The following is a 26605-nucleotide window of genomic DNA, read 5'->3' on the forward strand; positions in this document are numbered from 1 at the left end:
ATGATCATGGCCATGGCATGAATACTGGGAAGAGGTGAGCTGAAAGAAACGCAGCACGCAGGTACTTAAGCAGCTGGGTTCTAACGAGAGGCACTGATGTTATTCCATAGAGAGTTCCAAAGAGAACTGGTGTTTTGGAGCATTCCCTTCCAAATTCAGTTCTCTTTGGGATAAGGAGAAGGCACCGGTGAGTAGGGTACCAGGGCCCTTTCCACGCAGATTTGGCAATGCAGTCAATGCTCATGAGTGCACTGACCTAATGAGTAAGAATGCAGGAGTCGTGAACTTCTTTTATAGTAGAACAGAGCCCCAAACGAAAGCACAAATTATTCAGCAAAGCTTATTAAAGTGCTGTTTGACTAGTCCCCTCCCTAGGATTCTGGCACACATCTGAACTAAAAACCACAGTCTTATCATGATTGTGTGACTAAACTCAAGTTTTGTTGGAGACACTTTTTCAAGTATCCCAGACACATACATGAGACAGGAAGTCAAGTAGACTTTGGAGACAAAGATCAATGGCCTTCCCTGCTCCCTCGCCATAACTTGAACTTAGTGTCCAGTATTCAAGGTAATATTGCAGAACTGATATGAAAGGAATGGACCACAAAATGAGATCCGAAGACATCAGACATGCCTGTGTGAATTGACTAGTTAAGAAAGCACGGAGTTTGCCAGACAAATGCAGAGTTATTGATATATCTTTAGTTCTCCCCTTGGGGTTTATAGCTATTAATTTTCTCTTTGTTCCATCCAGGTAGAGTATACATTGATTGGTGGAGGGGTGGGGGTGGTGAGCCAAGAGTTATAGCAGGCAGCATACATGTGAAGAATGGGAACAGACTTCAAGCAGGGTAAAAGCAGCAATAATATGTGTGTTTCAGTAGAGAGGAAAAAAACATATCTTTAGGAAAATTGTTAGTTGCTTCCACTATACAAAACCCGTCTGGGAAAAAAAATCCGCATTTGCCACAAGCAACATTAGTGTGATAATATGTACAAAGAGTCACACCATCTGTGGGACTTTTCTCAAAATAGATCAGAATATACGGCTCTGGTCCGTTTATTGTATCCTCATTGCTGAAGAAGAATATAATGGTAATAAGTTTCACGAATGGAGAAGTTGTTCATGATTCCTTCACGTGGCAACAGCAAGACATTGCCTTGGGTTGTACTGTTAGTTCTTCATTCTTTCCTCCTGACCTTCCTTTTCTCGTCTTCTTCCTCCTCCTTCTTCTTTTGCCATTTTTTTTACTCACTTATTTCTTTAATCATCATTTAGCCCAAGATCCAGAAGTTAAAGGGTATTGTCACTAACCAGACCACGTTCCCCCTCCTTACCATGAAATTAACAAAATAATAATAGTGGTGTTTCTTATCTTTTATGTTCTAGACTCCCACCCTCTGCACTAAAGAGGGGCTGTGGACCCAGGAATTCAAGTTGTGTGAAAACCTGCAAGGGGAATGCCCGCCACCCCCTTCAGAGCTGAATTCTGTGGAGTACAAGTGTGGACAGGGATATGGGATTGGTAAGAACAGGACATCTGCTCACGTTGCCTACTTTGCTTTGAGCCTAAGCATATACCTGCAGCTGGATCTGTAGCCCTGAAAGGAATGATCAGCTACATCCCACCCCATGGTGCTGGGCTCCTATATTACCTCTGTTGGTGTGGGCAGGAACCTCTGTTGGTGTGGGCAGGATTATCAGCTGCATCCCACCCCATGGCACCTCTGTTGGTGTGAGCAGGAACCGCTGTTGGTGTGGGCAGGATTACCTGAGGCAGTACCACTCATGTCGCTCTTCAGTCTTTCTCTACACAGGACTGGGTTCCAGAGCCTGTGGGCAAGCACTTAAGTAATTGCAGTTAAGTTGTTTGGGGCCAGAGCCACTTAGAGGAAGGATGAGCCAACTTTGTATAAACTGGCCCTACACATCACAGAAAAGATTTGTAATGTGAAACCTCATAAGATTGTATCTAAATTCTGAATTACATAGACCTGAAACTTTCTTGGGAGATTCTAACCCATGTGATGTAAATTTGCATAATATGAACTAATTGGAAACCCAGTCATATATGAATGATTCTTCACTGTGTTCTAAGTATTATTTGTATTATAATGTCTTGTGCTGATCTTAGTACACAAAGAGCTGGATTATCAGGGATCTCAGATGTCTCTTCAGTGGTCTTTCAAAAGCAGATTCTCACCCTCAAAACTTCTGATTTTTATTTATTTTATTATACATATATGTTGGCTCCTAAAAATAATGTATTATTTACCTAAAGACACAGACGATAAGAAATGAAAAGAAAGTTAGAGACTACTTACATTGTAGGGAAGAAAACCTCAAGAATGAGTTTCATTTGACTAGGCTTTGAGGAAGAGGCACTTGGGTCTGCCATGTAAGCGAACAGAACAAGATTTTTCTTTAAGAGACCAGAATCTCTGCTTCTTATTTTGGCTGCTTCCTCCCTTACTCAAATAAGTTTCTTGGTTGTGTATGTAATGATCTTCAGCATGCCAACTGGCAGAATAGGATAAGTTCTGGGGTAATATAATAACCTCTGCACCATTTCCTCCTTGTATTAAAGCTACAAGCTAACAGGAGCTATCAATATAAGCTATTGGGAGATCAGAATGATTACTAACAAGGCATCTGTCAATCAATACAGAGTTCGACTAGCTGGAGCTCTGATTTGGGGATGTGGCAATCTACTAAACCAGAAACCAACCTTTTAATTGTTGAATGGCTCAGAGATGTATCACTTCCTGAGGAGAGAATATAGTGGACCAGGCAGAGGAGGTGGCACATGGAGAAAGGAGAGAGTTAGTCTGTCACACTGGCTCTTTATGATAATATGTAACAGGACCCTACAAGTACGCAGGGGCAGAAGTCAGCCCGGCCTATAACTACCATGACGTTATAATCAATAGTATAGACTTCTTAGTGCAGATGAAGCAAGCATTGAAAACGAGCGTGGTCTGGAAGTCCATGGCTCTGTTATACATTTCCATTCCTTCAGGTGCAGTGTGTTCTCCATCATGCGTCACCCCCCCGAGTGATCCTGTGATGCTGCCGGGGAATGTGACTACTGACACATTGGAGCACTGGATGGAACCTGTCAAAGTCCAGGTGAGGAAAGGGTCAGTTTTGTGCATTGTAAGTGCAGAGGCTGCCAACCAAGACTCAACCGGCAGCGCATTCCCTGAAGGAATGATAGATGCTCTCCAAATATCCTGCTATCAAACATCCTTGCAAATGATTCCCATGATCAAGGACAAACTATCAAATAAGAAAGGAAGAAAAGTGACTGGAGGAAAATTCTTTTTAAAGGGAAGCTAGATGGTGGTGGCACACGCCTTTAATCCCAGCTCCCAGCACTTAGGAGTCAGAGGCAGGCGGATCTCTGTGAGTTCGAGACCAGCCTGGTCTACAAGAGCTAGTTCCAGGACAGGCTCCAAAGCAACACAGAGAAACTCTGTCTCAAAAAAAAGAAGCTAGAAATAAGGCTCAGAGACATAAACAATGGGGAAGGTGAATAATGAAAACAAGACAGGAAACGTGAGGATAAACTGAGGGAACATATGATGGTAAGAGGAGAAAGGAGGAAAGCTTCTCTTTCCAAATAAATCTGCACTTGGGGAGAAGGCAGGTAGCAGACAGAATGAGAAATGGACTCAGTTTCCCCTGCCCCCCTCTTTCTAAACCCTGAAATCCTTCCCCTGGGTCCTCTTTATAGTCATCAGCAAAATCTGTTATATCTTTGACCTCTTCTCTGGGAACCCCATTTGTTCCCTGTCCCACTTGAAAGCTGGTCCTCCCTGACATCATGGCCTTCCAGACGACTTCACAATCTCTTTCTCTCACTGCTCATGTCTTAGTGCCTGTTGAGGGAGGGCTGTCCTCCTCTCTCAGAACCTCTTCCAAACCGTTGTTCCTTCCAAGATCCTACCACACTTGAGACTAACGGCAACAGAATAAAAGCTTCACCTTCTTCATGGCCACTGCCCTCTGAGCCTTAGTTTGCCCACTCCTCCTAGTTTTAAGCATTGTAGCTCCCTGGACATAGGTACTCCAGATAACATCCCCATTAGAATTTTGCGTATGTATTTCTGCAATTGGAATAAACTGAGAGGTAATATCACTTTAGTCCATTGTTTAATACCTAGGTTCTCAAAGCGGTACGTAGGAAATGCTAAGTGTTCAATTGCTATTTGTGCAAATAAACAAAAGAAATGAAAACAAAAGTCAAGAGTCGAATGGCGAACATTTTGCTATGAGTTGTAGTTTCTCAGAATGAAAGTGGAATGGGATATGCCTGCTTTAGACTCTTCAATTAAGTCCTTGAAAGCCACTTGCTAAAAATTTGCTAAGGCGTGAATTCTGAATCTATATATTTTGTTCATAAATCATTTTTGTTTTGTTTTTTGTTTTGGGGGTTTTATTGTTTTTTGTGTTTGTTGTTGTTTTGTTTTTCAAGACAGAGTTTCTCTGTGTGACTTTGGAGCCTGTTCTAGAACTCACACTACTGACCAGGTTGTCTTCGAACTCACAGAGATCCACCTGCCTCTGCTTCCCAGGTGCTGGGATTAAAGGTATGCACTACCACCAGGCCATAAATCCTTAAGTTTCTTCTTTACCTCACTGGCTTGAGCCCCAAATGTGATATTTACTGTTAATTAGTAGAATGCTACTTGGTTTTGATTTTATTTTCTTGTGAAAGATGCTGATTTGGCATTCAGAAATGTTGTATAATGCAGTGTGAAGAATGGTTTGGTTTATGGCAGAAGTTCTTTGGGAACGCCTGACAGGCAGCGACTGTTTGGTGTCATTGTCCTCCAGGAGACAACCAGGAAACTGTTACAGAGACAGACTCTTTCCAGAGTAGAGAACCTTTGCTTTCTTTTGATGAAGCCTCCTTTCCCTCCTCCATTTTCTCCATTGTTTACTTAGAGAGGTCCTAATACATTTTGTCCATGTTTGGGTGCCTGATGCCCTGCTCAGTACCTGGTGTTCTCAAGCATCTTAAGAACATTGGCTGTATGAGTAAAGAATTGTTGGAATACCACTTTCTACTTGAGAAACAAATATTTTCTCTACACACAAGCCAAATCTGAGCAACTTCTTGATGCTATGGGTAAACACATCCTTGTTAATGTGGAGTTAACTCTGGCCAAGAAAATGTACAACATTCATCTCCTCTTAAGCCAGAACATTGAACAGTATCATCCTTTTTTGCATTTGCCATGATTATAGTCTGATTAGTAAATTTTTAGTTTTGGACACAATTTGTCTATATGTGATATTTAAGCAACAGTGAAACCCTGCAGTCTAGGCATTAAAAATATAGTTTTTAAAGATTTGATTTGCATTCATGTGCATATGTATATATGTATGTTAAGTGTGCAAGAGTGCATACAGGGCCTGGAGTACAACATTAGGTCCCCTGGAACTAGACTTATATGTGGTTGTGAGCTGTCAGGGGTGGGTGTTTGGAACTGACTGCTGGTTCTCTGTAAGATCAGAAAACATTCTTAACTGCTGAGCTATCCAGCCCTAAAAATGTTTTTGTTTTTCGTAAAGCTGAACTCACTCACCTGAATTCTGCTAGTCACCAGAAGAATGGCCTCAGACAATCTGCTCATTGTTCTGGGTTTCTAATTCTTCAAGTAAATGAAGATCATTGACATCTCCATGGGTTATCTCAGAATCAGAGGAGAACCATATGAATAGAGTTTAAATTGATTGGTCCCTAATAGTCTTTCTCAATCAGTTGCCAAGCAAGAAAGCTTCATTTGCTTGTGCCCACTCCTTATCATCTGTTGTGACACTTCCCTGCTCTTTATGATTAGGGGATATGTGTCCCATCACAGTGTTCTGGGACACAGATGCAGTAGCAGAAATCTTGAGATGGGTGTCATGATGCTGTGTAGAAGGAGCAGTGGGCTGCGTCCCGCCACCCAGCTCCGCACGGCTAGCTTTACACCCGAAATGAGAGTCCTCCATCAATGCTATGGAAAACAAAATAAAGTAAATTAGATCCTCCCAACAATCTAAGGGAAGAACTGAGATGATTTGAGAAGTGTATAGTATAAGACCAACTTACTTTGCCTTATAAGAATAATTTATTCCCGGAAAACAACCCAGGAGTTAGAGTTTCACAAGTTAAAAGCATAATAAGCAATATTTTATGTGTTTCTGAACTCCAAATCAGCATCTTTCACACCAAAATAAAATCAAGACCAAATAAGAATCTATTTTTTTTTTTTTTTTTTGGTTTTTCGAGACAGGGTTTCCCTGTAGTTTCTAGAGCCTGTCCTGGAGCTAGCTCTTGTAGACCAGGCTGGCCTCGAACTCAGAGATCCGCCTGCCTCTGCCTCCCGAGTGCTGGGATTAAAGGCATGTGCCACCACCGCCCGGCCCAAATAAGAATCTAATAGTTAATAGTAGATATCCCAGTGGGGCAAGGCAAGGCATTACCTGCGCTCTTTATTGATTATCAGCTCTTCCATTGATGCCATATTAGGGAATACTGCTTACAAAACACAAAAGGATGCTCTGAATGTAGGATATCAGAACTGTATTGTAAAAGATAAACAAGAGAAGTCAATGGAAGTGATGAAAATGATGAGATGATTGGTGTATTGTCTCTGAAGTTATCTATTGTGAAACTATGTTCCAGCCACTGATGAGCTCATGAAGACTATCATTTTGGGGCACCCAGGGGATCATAAGGGGTGAAAAATATAACCTTCTATTCATAAATAAGAAGAAATATCTTAAAAACCTAACCAACTATCTTAGAAAAGCTCCATATTTTAAGTAAAATCCTGTAATTCAAACTGACTATCTTGGAGGTTGTTCTATACTACATCCAGTCTTCAGTTGGGTGTCTCTTTGTATCATTGGGTGTAGTGTGGAGCTGTGGGCCGGCTTCCCGCCGCCCTATGCCCCAAAATAATTACACAGAAACTGTATTCTTTTAAAGACTGCCTGGCCCATTATTTTCAGCCTCTTACTCACATCTTGATTAACCCATATCTAATAATCTGTGTAGCACCACGAAGTGGTGCCTTACCGGGAAGTTTCTAGCATACGTCCATCTTGGGCTGGAGCTTCATTGCATCTGGCATCTCTCTCTGAGGAGAGGCACGGCAGTCTGCCTAACTTAGGAGAGGCGTGGCATCTTACTGATCCTTCTACCTCACTTCCTCTTCCTGTTCTGTCTACTCCACCCACCTAAGGGGCGGTCTATCAAATGGGCCAGGCAGTTTCTTTATTAGCCAATGAAATCAACTCAAACAGAAGACTCTCCCACATCAATTGGGCAGTATAAAAGAATAATAGACCTTGCATCCTTCTAACAGCTAGGATGCTTGGAATGTATAAGGACGTGTCTTATACATATCCCAGCTATCTCACTGAATGCTTCAAGTGTAATAAATCATTATACTTACAGATAATTGCAGCATAAATATTAAAAGTTCAAGAACACTTATTTTGAGTATAATTAAATTGTTTGATAAATAATTCTCATCTCTGTAATGGAAATCTCTGCTGTCTATCATATTTCAAATCATTTTGCATCCAATGAGACCACAGAGTGAAGAACTAAATGGTATCCTTCTAAATACTGCTTCAAATGACTTCATTCTTTGTAATAAGAGTGATAGCTTATATTTGAATAATGCTGTTTCCAAACTCCTGTGTATGTCCACTACCACCACCACTACTACTACTATTACTACACACACACACACACACACACACACACACACACATATATATATACATACATACATACATAATGATTCAGATTATATGTATGTAACTACATATATGTAATTATGTATATAAATATGTTTTCTATATAATCTGAATCTTATCACAAATTAATAAGCTTAGAAAGACATTATTATCTCTACTTTACATATACATAGGCATTGCTCGATAATCTGCCCAAAATTCCACAGTTGTCAAGAAGTCAAGTGAAGAAAATGTCTAAACAATCTTCTTCTTTCTTCTTCTTCTTCTTCTTCTTCTTCTTCTTCTTCTTCTTCTTCTTCTTCTTCTTCTTCTTCTTCTTCTTCTTCTTCTTCTTCTTCTTCTTCTCTTCTTCTTCTTCTTCTTCTTCTTCTCCTCCTCCTCCTTCTCCTTCTCCTCCTCCTCCTCCTGCTCCTGCTCCTCCTCCTGCTCCTGCTCCTGCTCCTTCTCCTCTCCTTCTCCTTCTCCTCCTCCTCCTCCTGCTCCGCTCCTCTCGTCTCTCATGAGACAGCCTCCTCCCCTCCTCTCCTCCTCCCCTCCTCGCCTGAGTCCTCTTCTTTTCGTCTTCTGTGCTTCTTCTTCTGCTTGTTTCTTTCTTCTTCTTCTTCTTCTTCTTTTCCTCCTCCTCCTCCTCCTCCTCCTCCTCCTCCTCCTCCTCTTCCTTCTCCTCCTCCTCCTCCTTCTCTTCTTCTTCTTTTGTTTTGTTTTCTGTTTTTTTGTTTTTTTCCAAAATAGGATTTCTCTGTGTAATAGTTAGTCCTGACTATCCTGGAACTCCTTTGTAGACCACACTTAAACAAGGTCCTTGACTCTAAATTGTGTGCCAGTGCCTGTATCACCACAACCACAGCAGTCTTTTCCCCTCTAGCTGTTTGCTTGGGATAGTTTTCCTGTGAAACAGAAAATAGGCTATTCTTTTCAACCATGAAAAACGCCAGTCTCCACCTTTCCTTCCCTTATCATGAAACCAGGAGAAAAAAATCATTGAAAGAGAAACATTTCCTTCTAACACTGCTTTTCTTTCTGTGGGATAGAATTTGGAGTTTGGTTTTGCTCTTAAAGAACAGTGAGGTATGCTTTCAGATGGCTATTTACTCTTCTCTAGCGTTATTTACTCTTCTCTAGAGGGCCAGTTGGTTTGTATTCCTGCAAATGATGGCTGAGATTCAGAATATTATACATTTTATTAAAGAAACAATTTCCTAAAATCTAGATTTTCTGGGGATTTTGATGAAAAATACCCTAAGAAACAACTGAGAGAAAGGAAGGTGGTTTGCACGCAAAGCTTCTGGACATTCCCCTTCAAGGTGAAGGAAATACTACTTATCCTGCAGTGTTCTGGGGAAGGTGACTGAGCCCCACATTGGAGCACTGGACTGAGCTCCCAAGGTCCTGATGAGGAGCAGAAGGAGCGAGAACATGAGAGAGAAAGTCAGGAACGAGAGGGGTGCGTTCACTCATGGAGACGGTGGGACAGAACTAATGGGAGATCACCAACTCCAGTTGGAATGGGACTGATGGATCATGCGACCAAACCCGTCTCTCGGAATGTGGCCAACAGCGGGGGCTGACTGAGAAGCAAAGGACAATGGCCCTGGGCTCTGATTCTTCTGCATGGACGGGCTCTGTGGGAGCCTTCTCAGCTTGGTCGATCACCTTCCTGGACCTGGGGGGAGTTGGGAGGTCCTTGGTCTTAGCATAGAGTGGGGAACCCTGATGGCTCCTTGGCCTTGAGAGGGAGGGAGGGGAGGTATGGGTGGAAGGGAGGGGAGGGAAGGGGGAGGAGGAGGGGAGGAGGAGGGGAGGGAGGGGGGAGGAAATGGAAATTTTTAAATATAAAAAAATAAACCATGAGGAAAAAAAACATTAAAAAAAATAATAAAATAAAAGTTAAAACACACACACACACACACACACACACACACAAGAAACACCCAACACAGTTTCCATCACATAAACCTTAAGTTTAAGTGATATTTTAATTTGTTTAGTATAAATTTACCCTTTTAAAATCTCCTCCACCTCTGTGAAGATTGTGCCACTTAGTTCCATAGAACAAGAAAACATTGTTTCATGGTTTGCTCATGAGTGTATGTGTATGTGTACATAAATATCTGAATCATTTGCTCTTCTTTCTTTATCCTTTTACAAACATGGCTTGGAAAACTAGAGAATCAATGCCTCTTCAATACTTCCTAGTGTACCAACTTTGACTAAGAAAGCCATTACTTTTTTTGTTGGTTTTTTTTTGTTCTTTTTTTATTTTTCCATTCAAAAATGTACACTTCCTCCCCTCCTTCCATTCCCTTCCTGCTTCTCCACTCACCGTCTTCCCTCCCCCTTCCTCCTTAAGAGAGGGCAGGGAACCCTGTCCTGTGGGAAGTCCAAGGCCCTCCCCACTCCATCCAAATAGAAGGTGTGCATCCAAACAGACTAGGGTCTTAAAATGCCAATACATGCAGTAGAAACAGGTCCCAGTGCCATTATCGATGGCTTCTCAGTCCATCCCCATTGGCAGCCACATTCAGAGAGTCCGATTTGATCATATGCTTGTTCAAAACCTCTTGTGATACATAGGAGAGAGTGATAACACACACACACACACACACACACACACCACCACCACCACCACCATTACCACCACAACCACCACCACCACAACCACCATCACCACCTCCACCACCACCACCACCACCACCACCACCACCACCACCACCACCATCACCACCACCACCATCACCACCACCATCACCACCACCACCATCACCACCACCATCACCACCACCACCACCTCCCACTATTCTGTTTCAGTTTTACAAGAACACGTTTCCTGTAAGAGACAGAAGGCCAGAGTATGAAATTCCTAGGTATGCATTCTGGGTCTTTGACATGATGACCGGGCAGTGGGATCTGACAATAATGAGAGGTAGGGTGCTTTGAGCTGAGTCACTGTTGATACCACAGTTCACCTCTTGACTCCCAGGAACTGCTGCTGTTGAATCCTGACATCTGCCTTTATTTCCTAAGAGTCCAGCATCTCCAAGCTGCTAAGAGTGTGGGACACACTTCTCCAGACCAGGAGTATCTTGCCATTTTCAAGTCTCCATGTCTTCTCTTGATTTCTTTCTTTTTCCTACATTTGACATGCTATCCCAACTTCAGATTGAGCAGAAAGGGTCCTCAAAGTAGGTAGACACCTCACCCTTCATCCAAGCATCATATCCTGTATGATAATAGAATGAACATAGTGTAGGAAGGCAGAGAACCTGCAAGATGGAAGCCTCTACTGAGACACTTCTCAAAGCTTTGTTTTTCTAAAATCCTATGTAGGGGTGAGGTGAACTGTTTATGGTTATCTTCATCTGTCCCTTCATGAGGTTGGCTTGCGGTAGCTTGACTTTAAAATGGGGAAATATATATTTTAAGGGGAAAGATGTGGAACCCATTTTATGAGCTGATTTATTTTTAACACAATGCAGCAGTTGTTTGGCTGGAACTAAGTTTCCCTAAATTGTATTTGAAAGTGATTCCTTCCGAAGCACGAGGCATCTACCATTGCCTCTCATTCTCCACCCCATCCCCATTATTCTGCCTCATAGATTCCTACTTCACAGAGTGAACAATGCTTTTCCCTCCCTCTGTCTTTAACGTATGATCATAATTATGAATTAGTCAGGTGTGATCTAGCGAGGCTTCCCCAAGGGATGGATTTGGAAGGACCGTTTGTAAGACTATCCGCGATCCCTGTCAGCTCCCCAGCCCTTCAGTAGCTTAGTGACGTCAAAGCTTTTTAATCTTTATTTTGATTTGCTTTCTCAAATTAATCCTGAAAGAACTAGTGGTACTTTTAGCAAACAATAGTTTAAAGGAAAAGAGAAAGATGGGGAAAATAAAGAGGTCTTGCTGTGTGGGAGCTCTGACTTCTCAGTACATGGTCTCATCCTCCCTTCTCACTATCATTCGCTCCTTGCTATTTAACATAGCACACATGCAAAATCAATTCTGTTATTTTCATTCCTTTTGCTATAACTAAGTATATGTGAAATCCTTTCATATGTGCAAATGTAAGATAAATGCATCATAGTGAGACTGACAATACTCACTGACTTTTAAATGCTAACTCCGTTTTCAGAGTAGTTCAGACTACCATTCCTTGTTATTCTGTGTAAGTTGCTAAAAGTGCATAGTATGTCTGTTTTACCCATCCTAGATGCCAAATCCTTGAGAAAAAGGCCTGGTCTTGCTGTCCTATTCTTTATGTCAACTTCCAGGCAGGTGACATTACAAGCACTGGACAACTTCTAAGTGCAATGCTGGGTCCCCAGGCTTCTCCTGAATCTCCCAGCTTATGAAAGTCATCCAGCCACAAACACAGCACTTACCTGTAAGGGCAATGCTTATCTTATATGGTGAGGTGGAGCTACTGGTCTCTGATACCAAGACAACTGAAAGTGTTCCTCAGAAACTGCAAGAAGGAAGTGAACTGGGATGGGAGTGGGGGCGGTGAGTCGGACAGATCAGTGTGAGCACCTGGTGAGGAGCGAATTGGATTCTCTCCTAGGCCTAGGGACCCAGAATCACCTTTGGTAGTTGTCCAGTGCTTATAATTGGCTGAAAGTTGACATAAAGAATAAGCTGGGGAGGCCGGCCCTTTTTTCTCAAGAATTTGGCTTCTAGGATGGGTACAACAGACATACCACCCACTTTAAGCAACATACACAGTTTAAGGAGGAATGGCAGTCTAAACTACGCTGAGAACTGAATTAGCATTTAAAGATCAGTGAGTACTGTCAATCTTACTGTGATGAATTTATCTTAAATTTGCACATTTGAAAGGATTTTGCATATACATAGCGAAAGGGATGAAAATAACAAAATTGACTATCCATATGGGCTAGGTGAAATAAGTTAAAAGTGCACGCAAGCAATGGCGTACTTGTTAACACCAGTTCCACAATTTTGAGCCACATCCGAAGCAAGCTTTAAGTAAATACTGACCAGGATGGACTCTAGTCAGGTTCATTCTGGGATTCCCAGGCCATGGTCATGAGTCACACTTTGTAGGACTTTAAAAAGGCAAAACCCATAATTCATTGCATTTCCCATGAGGTCCAATCAGGGGCAAACATACATCTTGATGTATTTCCTGTCTGTACACTTCCCACCTGTATGTGATCAAGCACATCCGTTAGTCATTCAAACAGATTTGTTGAGGGCAGTGAACATGAGGCCAGTTATTCCTAAAGAACTGCAGTTCTCAGCCTTCTGGAAACTTACCTTGCCCTTGGGCAGGTGGGGCTTAAAGGGTTAGCTTTGGCTCTTAAAGTGCTGTGCATTCAAGAATCCTAGGAAAAAGAATTTTAAGTCATGGCTCTTCAGACACAGCCATGTAATAATTTCTTAGAAAATACTTACAATTTTAGTATTTTGCCTCTGAACAGATTGCACTCATTGTGTTGTGATTGCCTTTTCAAATAACACCTTCAGCACTCTGAAAGGTCTGATACCTTAGGGAAGGAACAAGAAAATGAAGGTGGCACCAAGTTTCCACTTGAAGAGTTTCTGCCTCCACACTACCCAGCAGGGTTAGTGGCTTCTGTGAGAAAGACCAGGTGATTGCCAGGCACGTGGAGAGGACGCTTGCCCTCAAAGCACCAGAGTTGGCTGTGGGGCAAACACGGAACTGACCATGTCTCCCATAGACCTAATGTCTCTGTTCCCTGTGTTTCTGTTCTAGAGCATCGTGTGTACTGGCCGGCGCAAGTGGCACCCAGACCCCTCCCTGGTCCACTGTATTCCATCATGTGAGGTATGACATGAGTTCCTCCAGTTCAAGGCCCTGTTTTTTCTGATCCCTCTTTCCTTCCTTTAGATGTTTCTTAAATATAGCTACCTCCTAATCACAAATTTACAGAACTTAGGATTTCTGAACTCAGTTTTATTTTAGTAAAATCTTCAGTCATTTAAAAAGCAAGCCAGAATTATTTATGGTTTGGGGATTCTGTAACTAGGCCTTGGTTGGAATTAGTTAAATAAGGATTTAACCGTAGACAATTTTGTTCAGACAGCACAATGCTTAAAATCAACTTTGGTGAGTGTGTGTGTGTGTGTGTGTGTGTGTGTGTCTGTGTCTGTGTGTGTGTGTGTGTGTCTGTGTGTGTGTGTGTGTCTGTGTGCATTTATGCAGACAGGGTATTACACTGCAGTCACGACAGCCCAGACTAGACTTTGTGGTAATCCTTCCACCACAGCCTCCTGAGTGCCAGGGTGATCCGTAGGCAGGGGCCACCAGGCTTGGTTTAAAATTGAGATTCATATATACTTATATAATATCACACATATGCATATTACAAATTAAACCAAATATGAAAATAATTGTACAAAACTTTTTTTCTTACAAAACAAGAATATCTGGAAGTTGGGGCCATAATTAGGAAACTTAAATAACAGGTATAATCTCAAGGCACATATTACTCTAGTCGACATGTGGTTCACTTCTTCTCTGTGGTCACTTTTCTGAGGCTCCCCTCCTTTGCATCAACTGCAAGGTCATACAGGTGTCTAAGCAACCTTCTAGGTAGACGTATATTGCACCATGGAATGATCTGACCTAAATCTTTACGATATCAAGAAATCCCATCGTCCTCCCTCCACAGTGGATTTCCCTTTCAGTGGTCACTTCTGGTACAATGACTTTTTAACCTGACAAAGAGGAGACTCGACTGAATGGGAGCATTGCCTAGAGAGTTGACCTCAGAACTGTTGACAATGAGACGGACGATACAAACGTAGCCCATTTATGCAAGCCCTCCAATCTTGGGAACAGCTGGTAACAAATAAACATATTCTAATATAGGCACTGTCCTGCCCAGCATGGCCGGCTCTAGGGAAAGGCTTGACTGAGGTTGGAGAAAGCATGGAAAAAAGATAGATAGACAGGCAGGTACATAGATACACAAAAAATTGGCATGAGATGGGCGAGGATCTCTGTGGAGAAGTTGCAGCACACAGAGAGACTTCGTGTGTTTATTATATAGAGTTGATTATATAACAAAGAGGTGGGGTTATTGCAACTGTACAAGGAAGCTGAGTTGATGTAAAAAATTGGATCAAGGGAACAGGCTTAGCTAACCTTAGTAGGAGCAGTCTCTGTACGGGAGCAACCTGCAGGCTCTAGATATCAGGGGAGAGAAAGCCAGGGTGGGCATTTTCCTATAGACAGTCAACACCCATACTTTGTCCGCCCTGAAATGGTTTGGTACCCCTCTCAGTGGCCATGGCCATGTCAACAGCACCCATCCTCTCAGGACTCCTCTTACTCGTGGTTTCTCCACTTCCCACAAGCCACTGCAGATTTCTTCATCCAAACCTCTCTTCAGAGGTTAATAAGCCACTTTGTAGCACTGCCCAGATATTTTTTGGCTCCTTGGAGTGTGCTAAAGAGAGGGCCTTTAACGGCCATCGATTTCCAACAATCTCTTCAAGCACACCCAACCTGCATGCAGGCATGCGTGTTAATCTCCTATTCGGTATCTCGGAGTCACTTGAGCTAGTTCTGGGAAACTGGGATCCACATGAGACCAGAGAAAGGGTGGGGTTTAAGAGAAAAGAGAAATCTTAGCGGGGAAAAGATACCCATAAAACAGCATTCTGAGGATGCATGAGGGCTAATACTAGCGTGGAGTGTGCTGGGTTATGGTTCGGGGCCAACAGAACAGCTCATCTTCTGCCATCATTAGAAAAACAGATGGTGGTGGGGTGGGGTGGGGAAGCAAGGGGAGGCAGTGAATCATCCACTGGGCAGGGGGTGATGGGGAGAGAGGAGGCCAGGGAAAGAGGGAGATAAACAGACAGAGGGTTTAGGGAGCTGGACAGAGATCAAACAGATCCTGAGAGTTCCCTTCTGCTGCTTCTATGCATCATCATAAGTACGAGGGTGGATGTCAGGGTTTGGGGCTGGCTTTAGTGCTTTCCAGAAGGTTACAATACAGAGCTTTCCACACTTGTCCTTTCCCCTGCCCTGCACCCAAGCCTACCCTCCAGACTGACCTATTAGTCAGAGCTTCCTAGGGAGCTGTGTTCTCTTTGAGGATGCCACTGGAAGCAAAGCTCTCTTCTCCCTGGTTGCTTCCCTTCCCCCACTGCTATCATGCACAACCAAACCCAGACCATCTGATTGACAGTTCAGTGGCTCTGTGTGGCCCCTGACTAGTGTCTTTGTCATCACCTGGGGACTCAGTAGATCACACCTTCTTAGGTCAACCCTAAACCCACTGTGTTAGAAAGTAGGTCGGGGGGGGGGGGCAGCAATCTGTATCATAACCAGCAAGGGATTCTGAAGGTCACCATGGAAGTCTACCCACTATCCCAACCCCTGGGAGGAGACTAAAAAGTTGCTTGTCTGGGCATCTCCATATTGAATATATCCTTATCCAGAAATAATTACATTCTCCTTCCTCCACCTCGTGTGTGTGTGTGTGTGTGTGTGTGTGTGTGTGTGTGTGTGTTGAGAAGTAGTATATGTGTGATTTCATGTGCATCTAGCTACACATACAGATGCAGGGCAGAGAGTAATATTGAATGTATTCCTCAATAACTTTGCACTTGACTTTTGGAGACAGGGTATCTCACTGAACCTCAAATTAGCTGATTATGCTGTCTTGCCAACCCAATTCAGCCATTCTCCTCCCTCTGCCTCCTAGATGCCGAGATTACAGGTGCCACACATAGTTTTTTAATGGGTGCCAGGGATCTGAACTAGGTGTTCACGCTTACATAGAAATCTCTGACTAAGCCATCTCAGCCTCAGATGTAATTCTGTACAGCATTATTTACCTCCTGATTGCCATACACTACTATGAGAAGTCTATACTGTCATTTCCAGGATCTCCGGGTTAGGAGAGGTCTTTTGTTTCTGTTCTTTTGACAAATGCAAGGGAGAAGACAGTCCATCTAAAGAGAGGAGGGAAAAGCAGAGAAAAGTGAAGTTGGCAGGACCCATAGGAAGGATACAGCACAGGAGAGAAAAGAGAATGTCCTTGAAGACACGAGCAGTAAGAAATGCAGAGAGGGAAGATGGGGACCAGGAAGAAAGAAGATGGTGAAACTGGCAAGTTCCTGATGCAACTTGGCCAGTTCTTAATACTTTCCTGGAAAAGGCTAAACATGATAGCATCAAAGGCAGATAGAAGGAAAACAGACTCAGAGACAAGAAACAGAGGGCCTGCTGGGTGAGAAATTATGCAAAGCACAGTGTATAATCTGTACTGAAATTAAATACATTGTGACCAGTAATGTAGATGGACTTCCATTTTGCAATCCAGTACTAAATATTAGTCTCAAATGTCCTCTGGAGCCACTCAGCCTTGGGCAAGTGTGCCTCATGCATTATTTCTCCGAGTGACTCAAGGCAGTAGCCTCATCCCGCTGCCTCATTGTCTCCAGCCCGCAGCGCATCAGTGCCAACAAAGTAACTTGCTAGCATCATTTCTCTTGCCTGTACCACTCTTGTCAACTACCATCTACCATTCTGTGCATCTCAGATTCTTAAGAGGCACCTTCAGGAATTCCTCTAAAACAACCAAGCCATCGACAAAACCTCTCAAAGCAACTCTGTCTACTTATGACTCGTACTGACACTATCTCCAATGGAAGGCAGATCTGCAGATCTGTAGCCAAGGTTTGGTCATCTTCAAATTCTATTTTTCTAGTTGCTTCTTGCACTTGGTCTTCTTGACCTAAGTATTTTTTTTGTATTTTTCTATTTTATTTCATGAGTCATAAATGAACGAGAAATGGCAAGCTGGCTAGAGGAAGTGTTTAGGAGGCAGACAACTCAGGATTCAATTTCTGGTCAGCTAGTGCTGTGAACTTCAGAGTCTTGATCTGAAGTAGCAAGTGACCGACAAAACTATTTCAAGGTGTTGTTGACAACTCACAAGGTACTGTATGTTGTGCCTGGCTGGCCCATAATGCATTCTTATGGTGGTGTCATTGTTTGCAATGTGTTAACTACCCCGTTAATACTTGTCCAATGAGCAAAGCCTAAACTAGAGGCAATGCTGTTCATATGATCTTAACACAGTTAGGTATGAACCCTGAAGCTGGGAAAAAGGTAAGCAAGGGAAAACAGGAAGTTCCCATTGAGAGTCATTGAGATGTGTACATCACAGATCTCTTGGGGACAGTTGGCTATTGTATCCAATCAGTCACTAGATTAGCTTGTCGTCAGATCATTCTGTGAGTCACACTATTCCTTTAGTCTTCCTCTTGTCCTCTTAGCTGGAGTCTAGCCAGTTTTCTCAAATGGGTTGATATCGTAGATTCCTATTCTTCTGTCTCCCAGACCGGTGCCAAACAACTGCCTTCACACCCTCCACAGCTACTATGGTATTAGTTTATTGTCCATTTTTTTCCTAAATCATCCTAGGAAGTCCCTGGCATTTCCACACTTCTGTCTAAAACGAGTGAGTCTATAGTCAACAGGCCTTTCTCTTGCAGGCCCATGTCTGTTCTAGTCCCTGTGCTATGCCCCGATGTGAAAAGCATTATGTCATATGGTGTCATCTAAAATGTGCACGGGCTTTGCACTCTGACTTCAGTTTTAGGATTAGAAACTTGTTCCACTTACTGGGTGACTCTGGACAAACGCTGTTCCCTTTGTGCCTCACTACCCTCAACTGAGGCTTAATAGGATTTCTCAAAATAGTTTTCATGTAACATCTATCATACAGTTGTTGTGAAGATAAGTGAGAGACCATGGGTGGTGAAATTAGCCAATGCCTTATGCATAATAAACCCTACTCATGCCGGGTATGATGGCACATGTCTTTAATCCCAGTACTTGAGAGCAAAAGCAGAAAGATCTGCCTGAGGTCAAAGACAGTCTGATCTACATGGGGAACTCTAGGATAGTCGAGACTACATAGAGAGATCCTATCACACACACACACACACACACACACACACACACACACACACACACACACAAAACACCCAATCAACCAATTAATCAAACAAACAAAATTCCTCCTCATTTTTCATCTTCAGATGTAGCAATGTTGTCCCATATTTTTTCATACCTGGTACTTTCATTTATATTTAATTGCATTCCTGATCCAGCTTATGTTTCCCTAAGCCAGGAATTTTGAACTGAGATCAATCTTATACCCCACACTTCACCATTTGCCAATACCCAAAGACAGTTTTGGTTGTCACCGAAAGGTGAGTGGAAGGAACTACTGGTATTTAATGGGCAGAAGCCCCGGGTGCTGCTAACCTTCCCACTGTGCTTAGGACAAATCACAGTAGGATCCACTGCTGCCCTACTTGTTAACAGTAACGTTGAGATGAGTCTGTACATTATGCTAATACAGATCCTTTAGTGTGTTTCCCAGACACTTCTACATGGATCATTTAATGCCCAGCTCCTACCTAACACCCCTACCCCCTAATCTCAGATAAGGTGTTATCTGCTCTGATACCTCTTTTTCCACTTATAACCTTAGGAGAGATGTTGGTTTTCTGAGGTCTTGCATATTGTGGCTACCTGCAAGTTGAAACATTGTTTTTTGCATTGTCATGCATTAGCTACTCAACATAATATCTGGAGTAGCTGGAACTCAACTTATTGATTGAAAGTATAAATCAATTTATTTACTGCTTGTAAGAGCACTCCATACAAAAGTTTTATAACAAATATGTAGAAAATAATGTTTATTCTGTTAAGTCCCTATTCAATAAAATTACATGTGTATAATTAAAGAATGGAGAGGAAAATGAGTGGTTGGAGCAAGAGAGAGAAAAACAGAATGACAAAAATATTTTTATCACACTGTATAGTAATAAATTGAAGTGACTCTTTATTATGCCCTTGAATTTTGTGATATCAGATGATATAAATATTTTTAAAACAAATCCCCTTCCTCTTTCCTTCATCCCTTCCTCCCTCCATCTCCCTTTTACCTCCCTTTTTCTTTTCCTCCCCATCTCTTTTCCTGATCATTCTTTTACCTATTTATTTCTTTTTCTTTCATAAAGAGCTATTTTTCAGTTCTTTACAAGTTCACAGTCTGAGGTCCACTTTAAAAAAGTGGTTCTCCACCTCCCAAATGCTGTGACCCTTTAATAGAGTTCCTCATGTTGCAGTGACCCCCAACCAAAAATTGTTTCATTGCTACATCATAAATGTACTTTTCTTTGGTTATAAATTGCCATGCAAATGTCTCATATGCAGGATATCTGATATATAACCCCCGTGAACGAGTCAGTCAAACCCCCAAAGGGGTAGTGACCCACAGGATGAGAGCCTGTGACTTAAATGAAGAACAGCTCTCTGGGAATGCATGGAGGGAATAAGCACCCATATTTACCTATTGCTTTCCCACACGTCCTTCATTAAACTTGATTTAATGAGTTTACCTTTATTTCAGCTCATTAAGATCATCCCATTCTTCCTTCAGTCTCCAGATTGGAATAGTGTCTGATTTTTAAGTCTTCGCTGCCTCCTGTGGAGTTGTAACCCTTTTCGTTTTTCGTTTTGAATAATCAGGTGTGGGGCTGAGGAGATAGTTCACTGGGTAAGCATTTGTCATGTGAATGTGAGGATCCAGGTTCCAATCCCCTGAACCATAATAAAGCAGGGCATGAAAGCACATGTTAGGAATTCCAGTGCTCCCACGGTGCTGAGAGGCAGAGGAAGAAAGCTTTCTGGAAGCTTGTGGGTCTTCTATCCTGGTATGTGCAATTGTGAACAACAAAGAGACCCTGCCTCAAGGCAGGGCAAGGTAAGAACCAACACTGTAAGTTGTCCTCTGACCCAAAATGTGTGCCAGGGAAACCACACACACACACACACACACACACACACACACACACACACACACACACGAAAATTAAATGTAGATTCTGACTGTTAGCTCTGCACAACTCCCATCCAGCTCTTTCAGGTGAAATGACCGTAAGGAACTGTATAATCTGTGAAATGGTGTTAGTAGTGATTCCCTAAGGAATGACACTACAGGCAACAAGGGGGAACTATGCTCATTAATGTTCTTAGGGGCACTCTAAAGCCTTTGAAAGTTGCTTGGTGCCTCAAAACATCTCTCTGAACCTTAACTGGCCTTTCTTCTATAAATTCTTATCCTTGCCCTTGTAAATGCCCACCATGCCACTTAGCAAATTATTTCATGCTTAGCGGGTAGGTCTAAGTTTCAAGCCAACTCCAAATACCCAAGTTTGAAGAAGTGTGCTCTGATCAGTTGCATGCTGTCTTTTATCTACACCAACCTAGTATAGTATCACCATTGCTCTTCTCAAGAAGGGAGTGGAAGGGAGTAGAGCCTAGACTTGGGAATCTTAAATTGGAAACAATTGAATCAGCCCTCTGTGAGACAACCCAGTGAAAGAGAAGGTTGAACTGGAGCAGACGGGGAAGGAAAGAATGGAAACCACATGAGGAGTGGAATCTGAAGGCTCTGGAACTGTAGGAAGAGGCATGGCATAGGAGAAAGGGGCTGTCCGGGAGGCAGAGGCAAGCTTGGTTCTAGTCTTTGTCACTGATTTTCTTTGGTAATTCCATTAACTTCTCTAAATTTAAGTTTCCATGGTTTTGAAATTAGACAGATAAAATGTATAACTAATAATTGTCAGAATCAAGATTCAGAAGAACAATGGAGACACATCCTTGCAAATATATATATTGGGGCTCACCTCAGCAGAATCACTCAAGAGTAACAACAAAGCCACTTTTGGGGTGCATTTTGCATATTACATACATAGATCTGGGTCCTCATTGCAGCCACTAATGGCTGTCTCCTACAGATTTGAGGCCCTCTTGGTTTTTCTTGACTTCTTATTATAAGGCTTTTTTATTATTATTACATATGACAACTTGTAGATCCTGCTCTTCCTTGTCATAAGTCCAAAGAGAACGATAGGTTTTATTTATTGTTTCTATCCTGGCATTGACTTACAAGAGAAAACTTAGTCTATGACATCATGATATGGGAATTAGAAGATAAAAAATAATCTTTATGAACCTACTGAGTGTATTGTTAGTAAGCAATATATGATAAGGACTGACCAAACTTCATTTATTACTAGCACCGACCAGCTTCTGCTATCCAGTTTGATGGTTGTGCTTTTTCAAACTATTATTCTCACAAGGTGGTAAGGAGTAACATCTATGGACCAAGCACACACACAAACACACACACACACACACACACACACACACATATTGAGATGGGAGAAATTTGGCCAGGATGAAAGGTAAGGAACATAATCTCCTTGGCTGATGTCACATTGCATGACAAAGCAATTGGTCAGAGAGACAAAGAAGCCCTTCTTCGATCTAGCAGCTACGTTGCTTCAGTCTACGGGTGTGTCGTGCATCATCACTGGAAACTCTGCTGAAAGGGGACCCAAGCAGGGCAACAGGCAGAATGTGTGGCCACGCCTCCAGCAGACACTTTCCTGGCAATGCTTTCATCTGGGACCTCCTTTAAAAGCCATCTTAGGAGTACATGGCAATATTGTTTTAAAATTGGGACTCTAGGGTTCTGTTCTTTTTTTTTCTTTTTAAAAAATTTTATCAGTCTTGGCAAGCTGTTCAAGAATTTGGCATTTTTACAAAATACCCCAGGTACTTCTCCTTCAGATGGTCTTCAGCTCTATGTAGGCAGCACAGGGTCAGGCTCATTCATTCATGAGCAGATGGTTGTAGACAACACATTTAGCTCACATCTTGGAATAAAAGGATGTACCTTCTGGGAGTTCTCAAACAAATGAAGAAATTATTCATAATATAGTTGAAAAAGGTCAGGGTTAGAACTTAAAAACATTGGTAGAGAATGTCAAGGTTATAATACTTGTAAGACAGAAACATGGGCACAGAGAGTCAAGGTTACAATGCTTATAATACAGAAAGGGCTAAATTGCTTGAAAATAATAATTGTCTTAAAACAAAAACAAAGACAAATCCCTCCAAAACTGTCATTTATCTTGGAGTAAAGAGCAAGATGCCTCTATTTTTAAACCACCACTCAAACAAGTGTGAGTGAAAGTAGGAAACTTTGGAGTTTTCCTATTTATCACTCTCTTACCATTGATCTGATCCTATTTTCTCTTTGGGTATAGCCTCCAGAGCTATCAGAAAATGCAGATCACACGGGTAACAAGAATGGCATAAAAAATCTAGCTATCGATACCTTTTTGGAGAAATCCAAATAAATGGGTTATCATTAAGCATAGACTGATGAGGAAAATGGCTCAAGTAATAAATACTTTATTCATTAAATATTTCATAGAAAAATTAAGGGTCACCCTCATGAGAGCCTAACAGAACAGAAATAATGAACATAAATACTGAGTGAACTATTTAAAGCAAATCTGTCCAGGAATAAACTGGAAGTGTTAACCTTTATACAAGGTTATAAAGAGAAGTGTTTAAAAGCATGCTAGTCTTTCCAGAGTTTTAAAGGCCTGTATTTCTCCTCTTTTTGACAGGGTGAAATATTTTCTCCTGTCTCAAACACCAAAGATGGCTTGGTATTTCATTTCTTTGTAAATGTAGCACTTTGTGGTTTAAATGTAAATATATCTATGATTTTTTTTAATGTAGCCAGTGAGATATTTTTGTCTGTCACAGCCCTAAATGTATTCTCTATAGGAATTATGTAAAAGGGAATTAGGAGTGGGAAAAACAAGACCCTGGGGACAAATTGAGTTTCATCAGAGTGGCTGTATTACTGAAATGTAGGTAGGACGTGGTACCGCTTTTATACCTCTAGTAGTGAATACCAACAATGCTTCCATCATTAACTCATTCCATTTGCCACCGCGTTCCTTAGATTCTTTCTCCTTCCATTGTCTTGGGCCTTGCTCTTCTTCTCTTTTATTATTTATATCCTGTTAGCTGTGCCTGCTATTTGTGCTTTGTGAACACTCTCAGGCACTGTGTGTAACTCCATGGGATGAATGGGCCAACAAGGAAGAAAATAAAGGCATGAAAACGGAATTTTATTGCACTATTTTTTTCCTTGCTAAGGAAGGAAGCATAAAAAGATATGCTACCATGAAAGGTAGAGAGTAGCTGAAATTTGACTTATGAGCACAAATTTGGGGGCTGAGTTTTATTTGGAAGAATATGATGCCTGTATACAGACACCAAAGGACAGACACTCAGAAGAGAGAGAAGGGGTAACACAGGTTAGCCTGTCCGAGATGAATCATGGGCTTTTCCATCCCGTGGACTCTTTTGCTAGGAAGGTTGTTTACCTTGTTAGAATGCTATCTTCCTGTTTTCCAGGATGGGATGAAGCATGTACATATGTGTATGCGTGTGGTGTGTGTGTGTGTGTGTGTGTTTCAATTCTTCCTGAGGAGCCACTGTGGGTAGCTAAAACCTCATTCTCAGTGCAGTTGTAAATGTGAACACTCTGTTCTAAAAGGTGTGAGTTCCCAGGGCTGCAGTAGGGCCCACATCCCTTAAGGCAGCAGAAGTGGAAGCAGGCTTATACTCACCTCCAGGAAAGCAAGAAGGGAGCTTTCTCTCTAGATTAGCAGTTCTCGACCTCTGGGTCAAGACCCCTTTGGGGATTGAATATCAGGTATTCTGCATATCAGATATTTACATTCAGTTTCAAAACAGTAGCAAAATAGCAGTTATGAATTAGCAGCAAAAAATAATTTTCTGGTTTTGAGAGGAACTGTGTTAATGGGTCACAGCATTAAGAAGGTTGAGAACCACTTATCTAGATGAAGGACTCCACGAGGCACAGGGAATGTGCTGACAGCAGCCTTAGCTGGGAGCCTGTTAGTGTCTCAGGAAGCCTCCTTCCACTCGGAGATTGGGGCCAAGGTCCAGCAGTCACTCCTACCAAACACCCTAGGGGGTTTGCATACTCAGATAGGTCCTGTGGTATAGCATGGAAAAATAAGGGTAAAACCGTGGTAGCCTGGAGAATATATTAGTGTTAAGTACACTTCTATAGAAAAAAAAAAAAAAAAAACCTCGCTCATTTCTATTCCTCTGTTCAACTGTTTCCCCATCTCAAGCATTCTTATCTCTAAGATTTATCCCTATTACCATTCTTCAGTAATGTGCTTTTCAGCACCAGTAGCACAATTACTTGTAACAAATGCCAAAGGCTTGTGAGTATTAAAATAGTCCAGTAGGGACTTAGAAAAAGATGCATGGTGTTGCTCCTGATCTTTTGAGGAGCGTTCTCCCTGGAGTCTGTCCTGATGAACTCCTCATTAAAAAGAGAAAAGGAAATTGTGTTTATGATACAAGATCGGGCACTTTACCTCCATCTTTAGGACAGCTCCACGGCACGATAATGAAGTTAGCATCTCTAATCTCCCCTTTATTTACATGTTGTTATTTAACTAATAGCCAGCAATCAAAATTTCTCTTTGCCTTTTTTTTTTTTTTTTTTTTTTTTTTTTTGGCTGTTCAAAACCAGATACACTAATCGTCCCCTTTTCTCTGAAGACACATCCTCCATGCTTCGTTTGAGTTGTTGCTAAGCCTGTTAGGATCCATGGGAGGAAGGGAATTATAAAACGATCGTTTGGGTTGAGAAGGCAGTGTCCTAGAAGCCGGCGACAGCCACTACTTTCTGGTTGGAATACTGTCGGTCCTCGCAGCTCTAAATCTAAAGATGTGTTAGACGTGTTAAAATCCAGAGAGGAATTGGAAATTAGCTTAAGCTGGAGCTGTCTTCCAGGCTTCCTAGCTGCCAAATTCCAATCCCCTCAAGAGATTTGTTTGTGAGTTTCTCCGCCAGTTTTGTGCAATCTCTGTACGAGCCTGGAAATCCAGGCATGTCTTTGGGCTTGTCCAGAGTCCCATTCGGTTCAGGGCTCAACTTCAGAGTCCCCAGCTGGAATCTCCGAAACTCAGACTCCAAACGTTAATTAGGACTAGGTTTTCACTTTGTAAGCTAAAACCATTGTTGTTGTTGTTCTCCCTGCTTTTTAGAAGAGGAAAACATTCAAAGCACAACCTTGCAAATTGTAAAACCTCATTTAGGTTAACATCACGCACGAGAGTTTACGCTTGTCTAAAACTCTCCCAGATCTGCGCTCTGCCAGCCTGGTGGGCTTTCTATCAGGTTGTGTTTTGCTTCTTTTGTCCCTGGGCCTCCGGGGGGGGGGGGGGGGGGCTTTCCCACTCAACTCGTTTTCTCTACAGCATGGATTTCCTTTCTTTCTGTCTCTCACTTCGCCCTTTGTCTAATGTATTCTGTACCTTTGCTCCATTGCCCGGCTGTTTCTTAACCATTAGCACAGCGGTTCTCAACCTGGGGGTCGCAGTCACAGATCCTGCCCATTGGATATTTATATGACGATTCACAACAGGAGCACAATTACAGTTATGAAGTCGCAACGAAAATGATTTTATGGTTAGGGAGTGGGGGTCACCACAACGCTAGGAACTGCTTTAAAGAGTCGCAGCAGCATTGAAGTGGCAGATGATCGACAGTCCTCATCTATAAGATGGCCATCAACAGAAGTGAGTCTTCTTTTCTTTCTCCTGCCACAGCTTTCCTCTGCTTCTGGTCTCAGAATTAGCAGGAAACAGCTCTACCCTCACTTGTTTTCACTGGGACTTTGCTATGTCAAGAGCTGTGCCTTAAAATGTCATTTAATGCATCCCAACTAAGACACAAACCACAGTCATTGAAACGATCCTATGAGACATCGATCATTTCAAAATCTACAATCATTGTAATTGGCATAACCCTTTAAGTTAATGATCATATGTATGTTTTCCCAGAAAATTCATGTAACTGAATTTCTAGCTCATCCTAATAAAATAGACTCCTTTATACT

General features: G+C 42.1%; 1 protein-coding gene across 1 annotated transcript in view; it reads left to right on the forward strand.

Annotated features, from left to right (window-relative positions):
• Pappa2 (pappalysin 2) overlaps positions 1 to 26605 on the forward strand; it is a 245420-nt gene that overhangs the window by 189900 nt on the left and 28915 nt on the right. The window contains exons 18-20 of the mRNA XM_038350230.1: positions 1394 to 1529; positions 3024 to 3133; positions 13503 to 13574. Coding sequence (XP_038206158.1) covers positions 1394 to 1529; positions 3024 to 3133; positions 13503 to 13574 — 318 coding nt within the window. The remainder of the gene's footprint in view (positions 1 to 1393; positions 1530 to 3023; positions 3134 to 13502; positions 13575 to 26605) is intronic.

The sequence above is a fragment of the Arvicola amphibius genome, chromosome 12, assembly GCF_903992535.2.
Source record: "Arvicola amphibius chromosome 12, mArvAmp1.2, whole genome shotgun sequence".
Lineage (NCBI taxonomy): Eukaryota > Metazoa > Chordata > Mammalia > Rodentia > Cricetidae > Arvicola > Arvicola amphibius.